Source organism: Prionailurus bengalensis, chromosome A3 (genome assembly GCF_016509475.1).
Source record: "Prionailurus bengalensis isolate Pbe53 chromosome A3, Fcat_Pben_1.1_paternal_pri, whole genome shotgun sequence".
Taxonomy (NCBI): Eukaryota; Metazoa; Chordata; class Mammalia; order Carnivora; family Felidae; genus Prionailurus; species Prionailurus bengalensis.
In genome coordinates, this window is record NC_057354.1 from 4,868,801 (window position 1) to 4,888,418 (window position 19,618).

The 19,618-nt window shown below is 56.0% G+C and overlaps 1 protein-coding gene across 1 annotated transcript; it reads left to right on the plus strand.

Annotated features, from left to right (window-relative positions):
* Positions 1-1,821: 1,821 nt before the first annotated feature.
* Positions 1,822-14,505, plus strand: APCDD1L (APC down-regulated 1 like). Its single transcript, XM_043553596.1, has 3 exons — positions 1,822-4,785; positions 7,212-7,764; positions 12,785-14,505. The coding sequence occupies exons 1-3, from the start codon at positions 4,628-4,630 to the stop codon at positions 13,529-13,531; spliced, it is 1,458 nt and encodes a 485-aa protein (XP_043409531.1). The 5' UTR covers positions 1,822-4,627; the 3' UTR covers positions 13,532-14,505.
* Positions 14,506-19,618: the final 5,113 nt, after the last annotated feature.

The window sequence follows — 19,618 nt, forward strand, 5'->3', positions numbered from 1 at the left end:
CTTTGTTTTAATTATTATTATTTTTTTAACACTTATTTATTTTTGAGACAGAGAGAGAGCATGAACAGGGGAGGGTCAGAGAGAGAGGGAGACACAGAATCTGAAACAGGCTCCGGGCTCTGAGCTGTCCGCACAGAGCCCGACGCGGGGCTCGAACTCACGGACCGTGAGATCATGACCTGAGCTGAAGTCGGACGCTCAACCGACTGAGCCACCCAGGCGCCCCGTGGCTGCTTTTTAACACCCTCTAAAACCAGCGCACAACCACGAGGGTAAGAAATGTTCACAGCCGCACCCAGAATCAGCTGACTCACCTCCCAGAACCTCAGAACAAGCCAATTAGGACAGGAAGACAGACTGCTTTTCTGTTGCTTTTTGCCCCCAAAAGAAGGATCTCTGAAGACCTGATGCTTGTCTGGCTACACACCCCTTTTCATTCAGGCCCACTCTTATCGTGCTCTTTAAAGAAAACACGGACCGGGGAGCTGGGTGTGAAAGTTCTCTAAGCCTTCATTTTCATCCACACAATGAGGATATAACCACGTCCTCTGAAGACCGGATGAGAAAAGGGCGCAGATTGTTAACAGCATTTCTATGAAATACCCAAAATAGGCAAATCCGTGGAGACAGAAGGCAGATTAATGGTTGCCAGGGTTTGAGAGGAGGGAATGAAGAGTCCTCACTGACGTGTACAAGGCCTCCTTTTGGGGTGAGAAGAACATTCTGGAACTAGACAGCAGCAATGGTTGCACGGCATGGTGACTGACCTAAATGCCACCGGATTTTACTTGAACACTTTGAAACGGCTCAAATGAGGAGCTTTAGGGGCGCCTGGGTGGCTCAGTCGGTTGGGCGTCCGACTTCGGCTCGGATCATGATCTCGTGGTCCGTGGGCTTGAGCCCCGCGTCGGGCTCTGTGCCGACAGCTCGGGGCCTGGAGCCTGCTTCGGATTCTGTGTCTCCCTCTCTCTCTGCCCCTCCGCCACTCGCTCTCTCTCCTTCAAAGATAAATGTTAAAAAAAAATTGAAATGGCTAAAATGGTGAGCTTTAGGGACGCCTGGGTGGCTCAGTCAGTTAAGTGTCTGCCTCTTGGTTTCGGCTCAGGTCACGATCTGTGAGTTTGAACCCTGTGGTTGGGCATGGCGCTGACAGTGGGGAGACTGCTTGGGATTCTCTCTCTCCCTCTCTGTCTGCTCCTCTCCCCCACTCACTCTCTCTTAAAATAAATAAACTTAAAAAAAATAATAATAAAGTGATGAGTTTTATGTTAGGTGTATTTCGCCAACATCTATTTATGTTTTTTAATTGGGAAGGAAGCATCTGCCTGGGGTAAGGGACACCAATCAAGTCCCTCTGCCTCTCCGAACCTGTTTCCTCATCTGCAAATCGGGGGCATCAGCAGAACCTACGTCACGGGTCGTCGTGCGGATTATACCACTGGGTCTGTAGATGTGACCGGTGGGTACACCACACTGACAGGCTGCTTCCCCTGGGACTGCTGGAAGGACTCGCCACCCCAATGCAGACAGAGCAGCTGGTCTGCAGACGTGCGTTCAGAAGAGGCTTAGCGAGCCTCCTGCCCCCCCTTAAGGCCCCCGGCAGGCTCCATACGGTGTTGGCCTCTGTAGGCTGTTTCTGGCATTCTGACTCACGACAGCACATCAGCTCGGAGCAGATCATATTTTAAACCCCAGTAGCTTGGTCTGAGCAATCGGGTGCTCTGGATGTAATTCTGCAGGTAATTTGAGCGATGCTATCTAATTTCAAATGTCCCTGCTCTTACGAGTGCGAAGGCAGCATAATTTTTAATTAGTGGGTAAACAGTAAATAATGGATGGCGGTAAGTGGACACCACTGTTAATTAAAAACCCATGGTTGATAAAAATCAATTTGGCCCATGCATTGAACTCGGTCTATCAGGTCCCCGCGAAAAGTTGTGCAACCGACCCACGGCACCATCTGCGTTCAGCTGTTCCTTTCGCTAAGACTTTTCCGGGGGGGGGGGGGGGGGCAGACGAGGTGGGGGGAGAAAAAACCCAAAAAGCTACCTCAAAAGCTGCAACAGAAAGCCCTCCATATATTCATCGGTGACTGGTTGATTTCATGTTTGTGACCTTTAAATTGAAGCTTTGGAAACGGCCAAGAGGCGATGTTTTATGCGCCACTCTGGTGCGTTCGCCACGAAGGTCTCCAGTTGTGTGTCGTGTTTTGCGTGTGTCTGCTCCGAACACAGTTGGGACTTCATGACTTCCCTAGATCCTAATTTCTCCTAGGAAAACAGGACAAACTAAAACACGCTCAGCGGGAATACACCCTCGGAGGACTCGGGACAGAATTTAACATCAAGGGCCATCTCTTCTCGGTACCTTCAGAGAGTACAGGGCGGAAAGGCTTGTTTTCTTTTGAACAGAAAACATTTCCTCCAGAAACAGAGCTTGGTGGAGACAATGCCAACATAACCTTCAGGGCCCGTCCGCTGTTGTGCTCTGAGACATAAGCTCGATTTTCCGGCCAGGCAGGTAACACCGACCCCTTCGGTTCTTTTCTTCCCTCTGCTTCACGAAGTCTCCAAATCAGCACTCTCAGACAGGGTTTGCTCACGCTGGTGATGTTTGCATTAACCGCAGGACTGAATCCAGGGGCCCCCGTGTCCCCCGATGAGGCCGCTCGTGGGAGCAGGAGGAGGTTGGAGGTACTGACTCGGACGTGCACCCGGCTCAGGATTCCTGATAGGGTCACGCTGGCAACGTGGCCCAATGTCAGTGCCCGCCCACCCACGCCCCGCAAGAAACGAGATGTGCCCAAGTTAATATGGAACTCCCCACGAGCTTCTTCTTCAAGACTCCCCTTGGTATGGCCTGAGAGCCCTCCAGCAGCCACATGTGTCCATATGGGGCCACGTCAGCCCCAGTTGGTAGGGTGGTTGTTTTCATTCCTCCTATTTAGTGGGTTAAAACCCATAAATCAGCTATAGGACACACTGGGAATATAGCAAGGATGCAGTGGGGCATCAGCGTTTTCATCCACCCATCCACCCATCCATCCATCCATCCATCCAGCAAATTCATCCCACCGAGTCTTGAAAACAGCCCCTTTCTCCTCGCCTGTGATGCAAGACGGCCAATAGTGAAACCAGCCACCCAGAGTCTGACCACCTGGGTTTTGTCACATTTGGGCAGCACATGCCCCTGTGCAAGCCAAGCCCAGCTCACCCAGCCTGTCTCTCTGCCCATAAGAGGAGGCTGAGGCTGACGCCCGCCTCCGAGGGCCGTCACGAAAGTCAGGCAGCGAATAAAACCCGCGGGGGGTGACACTCGGTGCACAGAAACTGTGGCTGCCATGACTGTGGTCACCAGGGCGTCACCTCTGCTTTCTCAGCTGATCTCGGGGGATCCCAAGGGTCTCCAAATGAGACCCTGGGGCCTCCAGGAAGTGAGGAATCTGCTCCGCCTCATTTTCCTGAGACGCTGCGGGGGCGCAGAGCGTTTGGGGGTCACGCGCCCCATCGGACGGCTGCGAAGGGGCTGGTGTGGGACCCTCAGGCCTCCCCAGGCCTGCCCTGGGGGGGGGGGGTGCCAGGAAGGTGTGGTGTGCAGAGGAGAAGGGGGCGGGATATACCTTTCGTCTGCTTTTCCACTCCACCATCGAGCCTTCCTGGGGCCCCTGGGACGTCAGGGCCCGGGTCCCCCACTGGCTCCCCATCGCGTGGGCCCCAGGCTCAGTGGGAGGAAGTGCCATTGGAAAGCCCTGCCGCGGGAGCTGGCCAGCGGGTCGAGGCCGGCCGCCCCCGGACACGGCCCGTTGCCGTAATAGTTGGACGCTGCTCACCGCCCAGCTTCCCACACATCCTGCCATCTGCGTTGTGTCAAGCCCGGCCCCCTGAGTGGAGATGACGGTTTCTGGAGAAACCACTGCCCTTCGGCAGCCGAAGGCCCTGGGGCGCTCGCCTCAGGACAGCAAGCAGGAGGGATTTTGAACAGCCCCGTGGCCAAGCCTGGCTTGTCTCCATAAGATGAGCACATGTGGGGGTCCCTTGGGAGGATCTGAGGCCCCCGCGGCTCACGGCCGTCCTGCCTGGGCCTCCGATTCTTCCCCGGCCCCACCGTCAGCCGGACGCATCAGCCCAGCACCCACCACAGGCCTGCGGACGCCCGCTATGTGCCAGGTGCCGGCGGGGGGGGGGCCCATGACGCCCAGACGGACGACACACGGGCCCCACCAAGGGGGGCCCGTTATGCGAGTGGTCTCGACAGGCAGGTGGCCGTTCTGGCCTGCTCCGTGGGGCAGAGGTCAAGGAGAACCTGGGCTCTTTGGTGGACCGGGCAGCGCCCGGCGAGTCTTTGGAAGATCTGGGCTCCTGGGAGTCTGGTGTGGCGCAGCAACTCTTGGAGACTTTCCAGCGCTGGGACCTGGGGTAATCCCCCTCCGGGAGGCTAGTACTCCATGGCGGTCACGTCTGAGATGCAGGAGACGATGGGTCCAGAGGCCGATTCTAGGCACCCTGATTTGGGTGCAGCTGAGGGGGAGCTGGGCACCCTGGGGAGAGGCCAGACGGTGCCTGGCTCTCTGCTGTGGCCCAGGATGGGTTGGGGAGGCGGGCAGGGCGGGAGTCAGGACCGCTAACCCATGTCCGTCTGCTTTGCAGCCCACACGGCAGAGGCGACTGGGACGGGAGGGGACAGCCATCTACACTGGGAGCCTCGCTGCCAGCGGCCCCTGCCCAACAGAGCACCCGTCACGGCACTGCTGCCCCCACGCCTCGATGGGCCCTGGGTCTCCACTGGGTAAGACCCTGAGATTTTACCTTGATCGCAGGCCCCTGGCAGGGAGACCTCACCCTCCCTGAGCCTCAGCGTCCACGCGGCACGACTCGTCCAGTGGTCCGAGAGGCTCACCAGCTGTCAAACGCATGGCTTTGCCCGCCCCCCTCCACAGAGCAAACCTCGTAGGCAGGGCCGTGCTGGGCATCACGTCCCAGCGTGAATGAAATCCATGTGAGCGCCTGGTAGGCAGTCCTCACCGAGTGCCACCTACACGCGAGGTCTGGAGGAGCCACGGCGGGAACAAGCCTGAACATGGCTAACACAGAAATCAGTGACGTAAACTTGAGACGGCACTAAGCTCTGTAACGAAGGAGATGAGACCAAGGATGTGATAGCCAGTGATCTGGGAGGGCTCTCTTGAGAGTGGTCAGGGAAGGCTTCTCAGAGGTGGTAAGATTCAGCTGAGAGTCTGAGCTGAGGCAGGAAGCAGCAGGCGAGAGAGGGCCCAGGCGTCCCGCGGGTCTGTTGAATTCTCTACCTTGACCGTCTAGCCTGACGGTTCAGAGGCCCTGTCTGCTGCTCTGGGGCAACCGGCTTTGTGCTCCGCCCTCATCAGTGGGGCGTGAACTCTGCAGTCCTCCCTCCTGGGTGAGGGAGAAGGCAGTGGCCTCCTCCCCACCTAATACATCCCTGCCTCCCCCGCCATCCCTTTTTGGGCCAGTCCTGCTCCGGGGTCAGGGACTGGGCTCTCCACGTCCCCCATGCACCTCGTGGGGTCAGGGAGAAACCCGACGGCCAAACATCTGTTAGCACTCTAGGTGGAGGGAGGGGACATGAGCTCTGTAAAGCCACTTTGGATGCACTCCCAGGCTCTGCCCGGGCCCCGACTCCAAAACCCAGGTGAGGTCTGGGCGCCACTGGCCCGGGTCACCCTGAGATAGAACTGGGGTGTGGGGAACATCAGAACTGGTTGCAGGCTGCTTCTGCCCTGAGACAACGGCATTCCAGGACAGTTCTTCTAGAAACTTCTAGAACTTTCTTCCTAGAAAGTTCCTCTTCGTGCCCTCTAGACGGGCTTTGCTGCTTCCTGGGGGCAGTGCCGGGAACAATCCAGAGTCTGGGAACCACTGAGGTATCCGCTGTGGCCTGCTGCACCCCATTAGGCAAATCTCCCACCTCTGGCCCCGTCTGGGATGCAGGTGAGGACAGGGCCGTGGCCCACCTCAGGTGGATGAGTCACCCCTCTCTGTTTTTAACTACCTCCTGTACTGGCATCTCCTTACCATTTTTCTTTAAGCCAGCTTGCTTTTGTTTACCTAAATATATTCATTTCTTTTTACAGCTTTATTGAGGTATAATTGCTATACAGTAAACTGCACACATTTACCACGCACTATAATTATTTTTAACGGAAGCGTAATCTCACTGTGGATAGGGAGAGCACAGCCACCTGCCATAACTAGGAGGCAACTGTAAAAAGAAAGTCAATGAAAACAAGACAACATAATTAAATCCTCACTGGATTCGTCGCCTGCCTCAGAGTCTGTTCTCTCTGGGAGAAAAGGGAGGTTGGCGTTAAAGACACGTTAGCTCCAACAGGGACTTTCTCCTTCACGTAATCAGAAAGACCGAAAGAAAGGAAAAGGGAACTGTTTGTGTGCTGGGTAAGAACATGTTTCCTTTGTGCCATCGGCCTTGGTCTGAAAACTCTTGGAAAAATAAGAGTATAGATGGTGTGAGCCATGCGAAGGGGGTACCTGCCTGCTCTTTTGTTCCCCCTGGAACTCATCCAACATCCGCCCCGTCTGAACCCTCCACAGCAAAGTCTGAACCAACACGGATTACACTCGGTCAGGGGACTCAACCTAGCGAAGGGGAGACCGAATGGAAGTGCCCATCGGTCACGATGCACTGAGTGAGGCCCCAGGGAGGGGCCGTGGGGTGCCAGGCTCTGGGCCAGGTGCCGGGGACCCAGTGGGGGACGGACAGACAGGCCACCGCCTCCTGCAGCTCACAGCACAGGGCTCCCCAAATGGTGCAAGGGAACCTCTGTTTCCCAAGCACCCCCCAGGCACTGTCACCGTGCTTCAGGCTTCCCGGAGGCCCCGACGGTGAGTCTGATGCCTCCACGTCACAGAGGAAGGAGCGGGGCATGACCCACAGCCACTGAGGGACGGAAATGAGATTGGAGCCCGGGTCCTCTGGCCGCAAGGCCTGCACACTTCTTGGGCCAGTAGGGATCCACAGGACCCACCGGGACCCGTGCCACAAGGGAGGGTGTCCGCTGAAGGAGGCCACAGGGCATGACGTGGCGGGCCGCTGGGCTCAAGGGTGGGGCTGAGACCAGGCAGGGAAACTGAGGCTGCAGGAGCCCAGCCCAGAGGGAGGCGCTCCGCTCAACGCGCTGGTTCTCACGGCTCTGTCCGACCCCCGTCTCTGTCCGACAGCTGCGAGGTGCGCCCGGGACCCGAGTTCCTCACCCGTTCCTACACCTTCTACCCCAACCGTCTCTTCCGAGGCTACCAGTTCTACTACAGGGACCCCTTCTGCCGGGAGCCCGCCCACTCCTTGCTCATCAAGGGCAAGGTCCGCCTGCGCCGGGCCTCCTGGGTCACCCGGGGTGCCACCGAGGCTGACTACCAGCTACACAAGGTGGGCATCGTCTTTCACAGCCGCCGTGCGCTGCTCGACGTCACCAGGAGCCTCAACCAGACCTGGGCGGGCCAGGACTGTGCCCAGCGGCTGCCCCCGGCCCGGGCCTGGCTGCCCGGGGCACTGTATGAGCTGCTGAGTGCCCGGGCCAAGCGGGACTGCACGGAGGCGCTGGGCTTCACCATGCACGAGCTCAGCCTGGTCCGCACGCAGCGCCGCGTGCAGCTGCAGCCCCGGGCTGGGCCCCGGCTGGTGGACGAGCTATTCCTGGGGGACGTCCACACCGACCCAGTGGAAAGGAGGCACTACCGGCCCACGGGCTACCAGCGCCCGCTTCAGAGCGCCCTGGTGAGTCTGGGGCCCTGGAAGGGCGGGCACTGAGCCCCAACCCAGCAGGGCCTCTATGGTCCGGTCCCTGCCCAGGACCCTCTCCGCACCCCCACTCTGGCCTGCGTGCCTCAGGACATCTGCACATGCTGTTCCCTCTGCCTGAGACACCTTTACTCGGGTCTTTACGGGGCTGGCTTCTTCCAAAAGAACCGCTTTTCAGCCTGTCTGTGTCGGACCCTCCTGACATCCTTCTTGCGGGCCCCAGAGGGTCCCCTTCTGCCCTGCTGGCCGTGTGGGCTTGGGCAGGCCTCTCTCAGTTCTCAGATCGGATGTGCCCTCCAATCCCCACTCTGCACACTTTCCAGCGCTCAGCTTGCCCGGGGCTACATGGTTTACTTGTCACTCGCCTCCTTCTCCTCTAGAAGGAGACGTTCCGCAAGGGTGGGGTCCCACTCTCCGGTGTCGCCACACGTGGCCCAGGGTCTGGCGTACCGTCGGGGCCACTAAATGCTAGTGAAGGAACCAGGGAGAGGTCAGCCCTTCTCCAGGGCTCTGCTGGACAGCCACACAGCCTGTGGAGGGCAGCGCTCTAAAGCGCCGCGTGGACCTCCCTGTTGGCCTAGAGCCAGAGATGTTCATACTCAAGTCAGGGGCAGCAGCCCTTCTGAGGCTGACTGTTCTCACGACGCCGACTTGAGACGGCATCGTCTGGGCACCTTCTGAGAATGCAGCGTCAGGTTCTGTGGGCCCGGGGTGGGGCCTGGGGTTCTGCTCCCAGACGGCCCGTGGACCACCCCCCCACTCTGGGCAGGCGATGGCAGTACCAAGGGACCTGCCCTGTGAGACCCGCCTCCCCCACCCCAACTCCAGCGTGAATTTCACTTGAGGTGCTTAATGTACATTTTTAAATGAAGCGGCCACAAACAAACCGCCCCCATTTGGGGCAGATCCCGGTCGCCCTTTCTTGCCTGCTGAGCACACGGGCAGAAAGAATCTGAGTTTCATTTGCAGAATGGACTCTCGGCACGGAACGCAGAGCCTGGCCAGCAAGGCGCGGGGAGGCTCGTGACTTCTCCAGTGGGGCTGGTGAGGCCTAAGGACCCCCCCCCCTCAGAAAAGTGTTTGTAGAAGCATAAAATAAAATACAAAAGAAGTTAAACGGAAACCGCTTCTACTAAAATAGTTACCCGAGTCTTAAAGCACTAATTTGTAACACGGGGAATACTAAGAACGCGAATTCTTTATTCTCCCTAATTGGGTGTAAACGATGTTCCCAGGATCTGCAACACTGTTACCGGGAGGCCGGCAACAAAGTCAGAGGTCCCGGGGTAGAGGGGTTTGCTGCCTACGCTCACAATTACAGAAAAGTTCACTTTTATTAGGGCTTATTGAAAGCGAAGTCAAGGTAGGATGCGATGGTGAGAATGTCAGTACAAGGTCCCCAAGGAATATCTTTCAAAAGTGAGAACAGGGGCGCCTGGGTGGCTCAGTCAATTAAGCGACCGACTCCTGATTTTGGCTCAGGCCATGAGCTCACGCTTCATGAGATCGAGCCCCGTGTCAGGTTCTGCGCTGACAGCTCGGAACCTGCTTGAGAGTCTGTCTCCCCCTCTCCCTCTGCCTCTCCCCACTCCTACATACCCACTCTCCGTCTCTCGAAATGAATAAATAAGCATTTTTAAAAAAACCCAAAACTGGGAACAAATAGATTGGATGGATGAGTTCAGGAGCTCTGCCACCAAGTGCTCTTTGAGCTCTTAGGCAATGCTCGCATCATTCAGCATGTATCGAGTGCCTACTGTGTACTCAACACTCACGGAACTAAACCAGATGGGCAATTTCTCATCTCTGGGAGCAGCTGCTTGCCAAAGTACCCCAAAGGAGGGCACCAGGGATGAGCCCAGCTGCCCTCCTCTCCTCCCCCCCCACCTCCTCCCAAGCCAGGATCCGGACAGCAGAGAAGCGTGAGAAGTTCTCATAATCAGAAAATCAGCCCGAGTTCTTTTCGTGATCTCAACATTATTCCCTTTTTGGCAGCCAATGTTCTAGGCTGGTCTGACGTTAATCCTACTTAGAGAGGAGAAGGCTCTGGCAGTGGGGTGATTACTGGTGCCCACTACCTCATTAGGAGGGCAAACGGCTCTGAATACAGAGAGGACGGACCCCCGGGGCACAGAAGATGACAATTTTCAGGTCTCCCCAGGCAGGACTCTGGGGCCGCAGACTCCTGCCGTCCTGCTGCCTGACCAGCCAGCGTGGCCAATACAACCTGAACGGTGACTGAGAAGCAGATCAGGAATGTGGGCACAGGCAAGCAGTGACAGATGCACAGACATTAAATTAAATATCCGCTCACCAACTGCCCCCTCCCTGGGAAAAAAAAAAAAAAAAAAAAGATCATTTCAGAGAAGAAAATGCTGCAGATAAAACCCCCAAGGAACGAATTAGTCGTTACCTTATGCTCTCTGGGGCCCAAGCTTTGCCCATGACCCAAACCAGATGGTAAACATGAACATTTTTAGAAGTTAATTTAAAACCAATTTGATCCCCAAATTCATTGCCTGGATGTAGAATCCTAATCAATCAGCCAACACTCGACCAAAATCATCTAAGCCTGCTGTCACCTCTGGGGGTTAATTAGAAACTGTTATGTGCTGTTTGAGAGATAACTTTATGTAACAGGTTTGAACCAGTAAGAGTTTGGCTTCCGCACAAGCGTGAATTCTGCTGGCTGGGGCCTTGTGTATTAACACGTGCAACTCCAGACCTCTGCAGGATGACGCCACAAAGGGTTTTCATTTTTCCCCTTCAAGCGCAGCAGAGAAGGAAATGCCTGTTCTCTCTCCTCTCTCCTCTCCCACCTGAAAGGCTCACTACCTCTCGATTTGTTATGCAGAACACCAGTTGCCCCAAATTACCAAACAGTATCCCCAGTGTCCTGTCTGCAGAAGATTTGAAGGGAGCGGGGGGGGGGGGGGGGGGGGGGGGGGGGGGGGGGGGGGGGGGGGGGGGGGGGGGGGGAGGGGGGGGAGAGAACAGCCCTGGTGTTATTTCAATGTAATGCATCCTGCCCTGTCAATCCCCATCAGTGTGACACCAGTCCGAATGTGGGTTAAAACGCCTAAATTCGACCCTTATCAGCCAGCGTTCCAATTAACCGGCCCGGCAGCTAAATACCCAGCTTGCTCATTTCTGTCCGTCACATTTCTGCAGCCATTCGCTGGCATTGCAAAGTGCCTTCCCGTCCTCTGCCCTCACGTCAACATCCCCCAAACCAAAAATAACGCAGGTTTCCATATTATGGAAATCGAGGCAAGTGGAGGTCCATCACAGACACAAATAATAAAAGCTGCTAATGAGGCAGATCTGAAAATGAAAAAAGCAAAAAACGGAAAACAAACCCAAAAACCCCTGTTCTTAATCATCCAATATTTTCTTTCTAAACGAGAACTCCCGAAGGCCGCTTGTTTGGCATAAAACGCACCCAGCAGCAATCGGTGGAAACTGTGTGTGTGTGTGTTTGCAAGAAAAAGAAAAAAATGGAGCTGACTTCCCAGCTGGGCTCTCAAAATGCCCCCCCTTTTCCCTGGCCTCTCCTGCCCGTGCCCCTGGCCTGAGGTTCCCTCCTGGGATGTCTGCCAGTCCCCAGTGTCGAGCCTTGCTTTGACAAGCGGTCGCTCCCAGGACATTTACCTTGGAGAATGATGCTCTGGATCAAATTCTGGGCAACAGCTCCCTTCCAAAGCAAAACAAAACAAAACGAAAACAAATGCACAAAAAACCCCACACCAAGATGTCTATATCTGGTTCCTTGTTGGCCTCAACTGAGCCTCTTTCCTCCAAAATGCAGCCTGAGTCCTTCCCCACACGTGGATTTGGCATCTGTTTCCTGTTGACGGGTTTTACTGCAAGCCCAGCTCGGGGACTCTGTAAAGCAGGGACAACTTTAAGGCCAAAGAGGGAGGAAAGCAGCTCCCGGCCCGGGGCAACCAGGGGCCGTGGCGGTGGCCGACGACCTGTGGGCCACAGGTCCTCCCTATGATAAATAACACGAGAATGAACATCTTGGGGCGGCGTCTCTGTTCCACCGTCTCCTCGGTGAGACTCTGAGCAACCGGCAGGAGTATTTTCGTGGCCCTGCCTCCCTGTCGCCACATGTGCTTTCTAAGGGAGGGAGAGAACGATGCCCACCTTCCCGGGGGACGTTTTTGAAGCTACAAGAGTGCCTCTTCTCCATCCCGAGGTGGAGAGGGTGCGGCTCCGAGGAGGGTGAAGTGTTCAGTCTGGAAGGGACGGGGAAGAGGCTCCAGACGGCCCGGTCCAGCCCGTCTCCACCACGTCCAGGCTGGGCCGTGGGCTCCCGGAGCTCCAGCAGCTTCGGCCAGAACACGTGGCGGTTGCCCGAGCTGGGCCCTGCACAACGCCTGGCACTTAGGAAGCTCCTAAAAGTGAAGGGGGGCGGGGAGGGGGGTTAACAGTGAGCCAGGAGAAAGGCCCCAAACTCGAATGGCCGAATCTCAGGACCAAGCAGGCGGGGTGTGGGACAGAAAACCTCCAAATCCCGGGGCGTAAGGCACCTCCACTCTGCTTCTGGCTCGTTCACCCACGCTGTATGTGGCTGCTGTGAGCCCGGCCCTGTGCAGGGAGCTGGGAACAGAGTAGCCGCGGGGCCTCCGGGACTCTCGGGACCTACCATCCAGCGAAGGGAGGGGGTGGGGTGGAGAGAAGAGGTCTGCCATCTGGAAAAGTGTCGCTAAGGCCTCCCGGAGCCGAGACTCGGGGGGGGGGGGGGGGGGGGACAAGGAGCAGGCAGCCAGGCCAACACGGGGGGGGGGGGGGTAGGGGCAGCAGGTGCGGAGGCCCAGGAGGGGGCGGAGCTTACGGAGGTCGGAGGAGGGCAAAGTGGCCATTGGCACGGGAGGCAGGGAGTGACGGGGGGGGGGGGGCGGGGGGGGCGGGGAGTGACGGGGGGGGTGGGGGGCGGGCCGCGATGCCCCGTCCACGTCGGACACTCACCGTTCTCCTTGCCTTCTGCCAGCACCACGCTCGCCCCTGCCCCGCGTGCAGCCTCATCGCCGGCTCCAACGAGCACCGCCCGCCCGTGCTGCCCCCCCAGGTGGCCCTGCCCCTGCGCCTGGGCGGCCGCTGGGTCAGCCCCGGCTGCGAGGTGCGCCCCGCTGTGCTGTTCCTCACCAGGCTCTTCACCTTCCACGGGCACAACCGCTCCTGGGAAGGGTATTACCACCATTTCTCGGACCCCGCCTGCCGTCAGCCCACCTTCACCGTCTACGCAGCCGGCCGTTACACCAGGGGCACGCCGTCCAACAAGGTCCTCGGGGGCACCGAGCTGGCGTTTCAGGTCACGCGGGCCCGGGTGACTCCCATGGACCAGGTCACCACGGCCATGCTCAACTTCTCCGAGCCGAGCAGCTGCGGGGGCCCGGGGGCCTGGTCCTTGGGGACCGAGCGGGACGTCACAGCCACCAACGGGTGCCTGCCGCTGGGCATCAGGCTCCCCCACGTGGAGTACGAGCTTTTCAAGATGGAGCTAGACCCCCTGGGGCAAAGCCTGCTCTTCATTGGACAAAGGCCCACGGACGGGTCGAGTCCCGACTCCCCGGAGAAGCGCCCCACGTCCTACCAGGCGCCCCTGGTGCTCTGCGACGGGCTGTCCGGGCCCCTGCTGCAGAAGCCCGACCTCAGGGGCGGGGGGCCATGTCCCCGAGGGGCCCCTCTCCCCGCCCTGCCCCTTGCTCTAGGGCTGGCCCTCCTCGAGTGGCTATGAAATTAACGTGGGACCTGCAGGCCGCTCCTCTGGCCCCTCGCCACCCCGGGGGACTCCCTCGGGGCACCGACCCCTCCAGCCATGGGTGAGGAAGTGCCCGTCCCCCGCTCGGCTCTGTCTCCGCCGTGGAGAGCGACGCGGCCCCGCTGCACCCCCCCCCCCCGGGGCAGGGGGAGCTGAGCACCCAAATCCAGGCGCACCTGCAAAGCCCAGGACAGCACGGCGGGCAATTCGACGCGAGCGCTGACCACGAACCTGGGCGCGGCCGCGTCAACCGCCGCGCGTCTCTGAGCGCTCGCTCCGGGGTTTCCCGGGCGGGTGGAGGACAGCACCCCTTCTCCCACTCCGTCCTCGGCCTTTTGGGGGACCGGGAGCGACAGTCCGCACGGGGCCGGGGCTGCTCGGCCGGGCCCGTGGCTTGTCGTCTAAAGACGATCAATCCGAATTTAGCGAGACAAACTCAAACCGCAGCCGTGAATTAAAGATGCTGCTTCGGGCTTTCGGGTACGTCGCCCCAGCTTTCTGGAGGAGGGCTGGTCTCCTTGGGGGCGCCTCGGCTGTCTTGCGCCCTGACTGCTGGCACTTGCCTGCACTTGCCCCTGCGTCTGCCAGCCAGGGCCTCGAGCCGGCCGCACGGCGCAGCCCTCCCGGGCCAGCGCTCCCCGGGGCCCAGAAGAGCGCCTCCCGCGCCCGCACCAGGCTGGCTGCTGGGGCAGGTCTTTGGAGGAACCTTGGAGAGTAATTAATACTAATGATCGCGGTAACACCGGCCTGCTCTGTAATTAGCCCCCCGCACAGGCGTCCTCTGTTCTCAAGGCTCCCTGTGCTTAAGTGACAAGGAGGGAGAGGAACCTCCGAGTGTGTTTTGGGGACCATCCCAGGGAGAGGTCAGGGTCACCGGGCTCCGTGGCAACTTCTGGAGAAGGAGGCAGCCTGCTCGCTGTGTGATGTCCTCCTCTGCCTGGGGGGGGGGGGGGGGGGGGGGGGGGGGGGGGGGGGGGGGGGGGGGGGGGGGGGCTGTCATCAAGGTGGGGGGAGGACACAAGGCCCCTGCCTGTGTTCCCAGGGCCTCCTCTGTCTACTGCGAAATTAACTAGCATCCTGGTGGGCTCAAGGGTTTCCGGGACTCTGTGCCTGTGATACGCCCCCTCCTTCCTCCCCCCCGATTCCTATCTCTGGCTCTTATCACAGATCTTGAACAACAATTGTCTGTGAGGCTAATGATGCTTTCAGAGCAAGCCCCTGTCTTCCGTGAGATTGTGTGGGGTTCCATTAGCCCGCTGAAATTGCTCTGACTTATCTACCCATTCTTCTTCAACAACAACAACGGCAACAACAAAAATACAAAAGAAAAGAATCCCACCAAGTTAATATTCTCTGTAGGTCTCGCAAAGCTAGGAGAGTTCCTGGTGTATTTACCGAAGTACAAAAAGTAATTAAGATTATTTACGGTCTCAGACTGCCTCGGGGTGGGGGGGGTGCGGTTCCCCGTGGGGAGGGGGGTGGGTGGCGATAATGTGTCCATGGCTGAGCAAGTCTTGTATCCGAGGCTTGAGGCAACCATGACACCATTTATCATCAAATTTGAATCTTTTAATAAAATTAAACAGCCTGAAAAATGTTCCTGCTGGTTATTAAAGTCAACCAAGGGGATTATGGTTCTAAAGAAAGGAAGCGAAGTGAGTGTCTCCCAGAGAATGTGTGAAAGAGAATAAACGCAGTGGGGGTGAACTCTGGCTCTCTGTCATGCTACTTCGGTTCAGGCTACCGCCCTGCCCTGTTAAAAACTCTCCAGGAGCTTCCAGCGCACTCAGAAGAAAGTCCCAGTTCCCCGGTCACTGATGTCCGCAAGGTCTGGCTGTGCATCCCCACATCCTGGCTGCACGGGCCTTCCTTCTGTCTCTCGATCACAATCAACCGTGCCCTACCCCAGGGCCTTTGCATGTGTCATTGCCGTTCCTCTTTCCCTCCCCACCCCCCACCCCCACCTCCATCCTCAGAAGCTTGGCTTTTTCTAGTCTCCTGCTTAGGGAGGCCAACCATCAGTAACCCCGAACAGCGGCCTCTGTTCCATCATGCCGTCTCTTCCTTATAATGCGTACGGATCACCGTCAGAAATGACCTCTTGCATTCATGTTTATTCTCTGCCTCCTCTACCACAGCTGTGAGCTCCGTGGGAATGGGGAGGGACTGAGTCGGTCCCTGCCGTCTTTTCCAGCAGCTTCGGCAGTGCCTGCCACGTGCTAGCGACCTCAGTAAATACAGCCGAGTAAACAAACTTTGACGTTCCCGCTTAATCCCCACACCAAGACCTGCGAAGAGGCCACGGACACACGCCAGGCATAGCGTCCCTCATGGTTGGGGGGGGGGGGGTGGGCAACAGGGTAGGTGAGGGGTGGGTGACTGCATCTTGCTCGGGGGGGATGCTGAAGGCACAGACCGGAGAAGGGGCCTTGCCCAGCTGCTCCCCAGAACCCGAGGGCTAAGTCTCTGTCTTGGGGTGTCCTTCTGGGGTTCCAGTCCCTCACAAGGGTGGGATTCCTTGACTGTATTCGGGGAAAGCAAGTCAGAGCTGCTCTGTGGGGCACAGCATGAGCCACTTCTAACGGGAGGCTCTCTGGGCTGGACTGAGCTGCCCTCTCTCCCAGGGCCGCTTGGTTCTGGAGCCGGCTGATGCTGGCAGAAAATATCATGGCCGGAGAGAAAGACCACAGGCCTTTTCTCCTGGGCAAGAGGCCGTGCTTCCCAGACTCTGGGCTGAAATAAGGAGGGGTCATCCGGGCGGCCCGAGGGGGCTGGGGAGAAGCCCACAGACGCCAGCCTTCTGGTTCCTTCCTTGGCTGCTTATAATACCCTCCACATAGAACCCAGGATAGCTTTAATCAACGGAGGGGAAAGTAAAACCTATAGTTCTAGCTCAAAACAAAACAACACAAAATTAATGTTCTCCATTCTATGTTCAGTCACGTTTAAAAGGGAAAAAAAAAAACCCATGCAGTTTATAATTTCATAGCGCAAGCTCCCAGGAGAGTAAATGAGCTTTTTTTTTTTTTTTTAATAAAAAGTTTAAATTGTATACAGCTCTCAGAGGCCCATTAACTACCAGATGCTGGTTATCAGAAGAAGCTATTTCTTTGCCTTCTCTAAGCGAATGTGTTTAATCTCCCAGCGGTGCTACCGGCCTGGGAAAGAGCAGCTCACAGTGACGCGGGCTCTGCCGCCCGCACTCGGCCAGACCCAGGGGGGCCTGGGTGACTCAGGCGAGAGGGAGGCTGCAGGGGGCAGGGCGGGGGTGGCGGCTCCTGACGCAGAGGAGGCAGAGAAGCGCATCAGGGCCGCATCGGGGCCGCGGCCCAGGCCACCTCCCGGCCATCGGCGGCCGGGGAGCAGGTTCTGCTTCACTGCGGGGGTTGCCTCGCAGCAGCTGGAGACCGCTAATCCGCGCCGGATGGTCCTAAGTGACTGGTTTCCTCCTCCCACACACCCCACTGGGTGGACGTGAGGGCCCAGGGCCGACCTGGGCCCCCACCTGTCAGGGTCTTCTCACCCCTCCCGCTGCCTGGAATGTCCTACCGCCTTACCCTTCACTGTAAGGAGCCTTTGCTTTGTTTCCTTAGTTCTTGTCGGCCTCTCTCGTTTAGAATAGCAGGCCCTTGTCTGTCTGGTCCCCCACCACGTGCCCAGGGTGGGGAAGGTGCGTGGGCACATAGTAGGAGCTCAGTAAACACTGGTTGAATGAATCAACGCTCTGGGTGCTGATTGGAGGCTCCAAACCAAAGAACCACATCCCCTAAATCTGGTTCCAAATTTTCATGTTGCGATATATATATATATATATATATATATATACATACATACATATATATATATATATACACATATATATATACACACATATATATATACACACACACATATATATATATATATATATATATATATATATATATTTTTTTTTTTTTTTTTTTTTTAAATAAGATGGGCAGAGAAGGCACATGGAGGCTCATTCGGTTGAGCATCTGACTCTTGATTTCGGCTCAGGTCATGATCCCAGGGTCGTGGGACTGAGCCCCATGTCGGCCTTCAAGCTGAGCACAGAGCCTGCGTGAGATGCTTTCCCTCTTTCCCTCTGCCCCTCTCCCCTGCTCTCTCTCTCTCTAAAATAAAAACATTAAAATAATTTTTTTTAATAAATAATATAAATAAGTAAATAAGAGCCCAGAACTGCAAATTTGAGGAAATCTGTTTTTTCCTACCCAGGTGGGGCCAACTGCTATCCCAGAACAGGGGGGCCACACAGCTTGACATGGGATGGGGTCCCCTGGGAGCCCCCCTCAGGTCTCACACGTAGTCACAGAGATGTCACAGATGCTCAGCATCATGCAGGCCCCTAAGACTCTCCACCCTTAGCTGTGGAGCCCCTGGTTCAGTTCCCTCGCCAGGAGAATGAGCTGAGACATGTGGAAAGACCGTTTCCGGTAAGAGCTTCAAGAGGAAGCAGGGACACATTCTAAGAGGAATGGCTTTCAACAAAAACCTCAGTGAGGATGGGTCTTCTTCCAGTGAGGTTGTATTTACTTCCTAAGGGTTATTAATAACCCCCTACTCTCACTCCTACACTTGGTATTTTTTTAATCCCCCAGGAGAAAAATAATTAATAAAAAACCTTAGGTGGTTATTACTTCTGTTAAAATCAATTGTCAGGGAGCACCTGGGTGGCTCAGTCTGTTAAGTGCCCAACTTTGGCTCAGGTCATGATCTCACAGATTCGTGAGTTCGAACCCCACATCAGGCTCTGCACTGTCAGAGGATTCTCTCTCTCCTTCTCTCTCTGCCCCTCCCCTGCTCTCTCTCTCTCTTTCTGTCTCAAAAATAAACATTAAAAAAAATCAACCGTCAGTTTATTAAGAACTGCATGTACGTACTGAGCACCCAACATGGGCCAGGCAGAACACATACCTTCACATCTACCTCCTTCTGAAATCCCAATAAATTACAGAAAGAGAACAAAAAGGCACAAGATCACATGGACACATGGAAAAGGAGAAGAGAACACAGTCAACGAGAGATGGCAGCAACCTTCTGGAGTCTGGAGGTCTGATGGGCAACATATTGACAGCAGGTGACAGAGAGCAGAGAAAAGGTGGGCTGCCAGGCCAGTTGAGGGGGAGGGGTCAGAAGCAAGTCCACTCGTGCCCCCAAAGTCTTAGCAAGTGGTGGCCCAAGGAACCTCAGAAGCAAAAGAGCCCTGGGGCTGAAAACAGGACTATTTCAAAGTCTTCAAAGGAGGTCTAGCCCCAGATTCTCTTCCTAACCCCTGTATGAAACCTGAAGTGTTATCAGGGGATGTCTGGACTTAGAGACTCTCCAGGGCAAGGTGTCATGCTAAAAGCAGAGGTAGCAAATAAAACTCTACACATTAAACTGTTGGGTTTCACAGTTTGTTTGTTTTTTTTCCTTGAGAGGTCAGTCTTCTGCTGCCAGGCAGGAGACAGGAAGATTCCAGAGCCAGAAGTTCCCCGGGGAGGTATCTGTGAGGTCCCTGCCCAGTAAGCCTGCATGGATACCTACCATTCAGCAAAGCCTGCCTACACAAATGCAGCTTCCCATCAGCCTTTTGGTGTTTAACTCGTAAATATATTAAAGGACAGTCAAGGATCACCAGACATTTAAGGAAAGCCTCCAAAATGACAGAGAATAAAACCTAGTCCAAAGTGACTAGTATGAAGCAGATAATGCAGGGGACAGAACAACAACAAAAAGAACTATACCACCCTCAGTGAAAACAATGCTAACCTTTTAAAGACCATCGCCATTATCTAGTCCCTCTTATTCACAGAACAAGAAAAAAATAACTATAATATCCTCAGTGAAAAGAACACATATATCTAGCAAGAGCAGGCTGTTATAAGCAAACAATAGTAATTAGAAAGGAAAGACTCTTGAAAATTATAAATACAATAGCAAATAAAAATCAAGAGAAAGTTGGAAATTAAAGTTGAATAATTTTCCCAGAAATTAAAAAAAAAAAAATGGATCAGGAGTTAAAATGGTATTAGACTTCTTAAGGGCAACACTGGAAGCCGG

Excerpts from the sequence above, each read along its gene's own strand:
- APCDD1L (XM_043553596.1), top strand. The coding sequence starts at position 4,628 with ATGTCCGTCTGCTTTGCAGCCCACACGGCAGAGGCGACTGGGACGGGA. Across the intron at positions 4,786-7,211 it reads GGGCCCTGGGTCTCCACTGG|CTGCGAGGTGCGCCCGGGAC; the intron begins GTAAGACCCTGA and ends TCTGTCCGACAG. Across the intron at positions 7,765-12,784 it reads GCCCGCTTCAGAGCGCCCTG|CACCACGCTCGCCCCTGCCC; the intron begins GTGAGTCTGGGG and ends GCCTTCTGCCAG.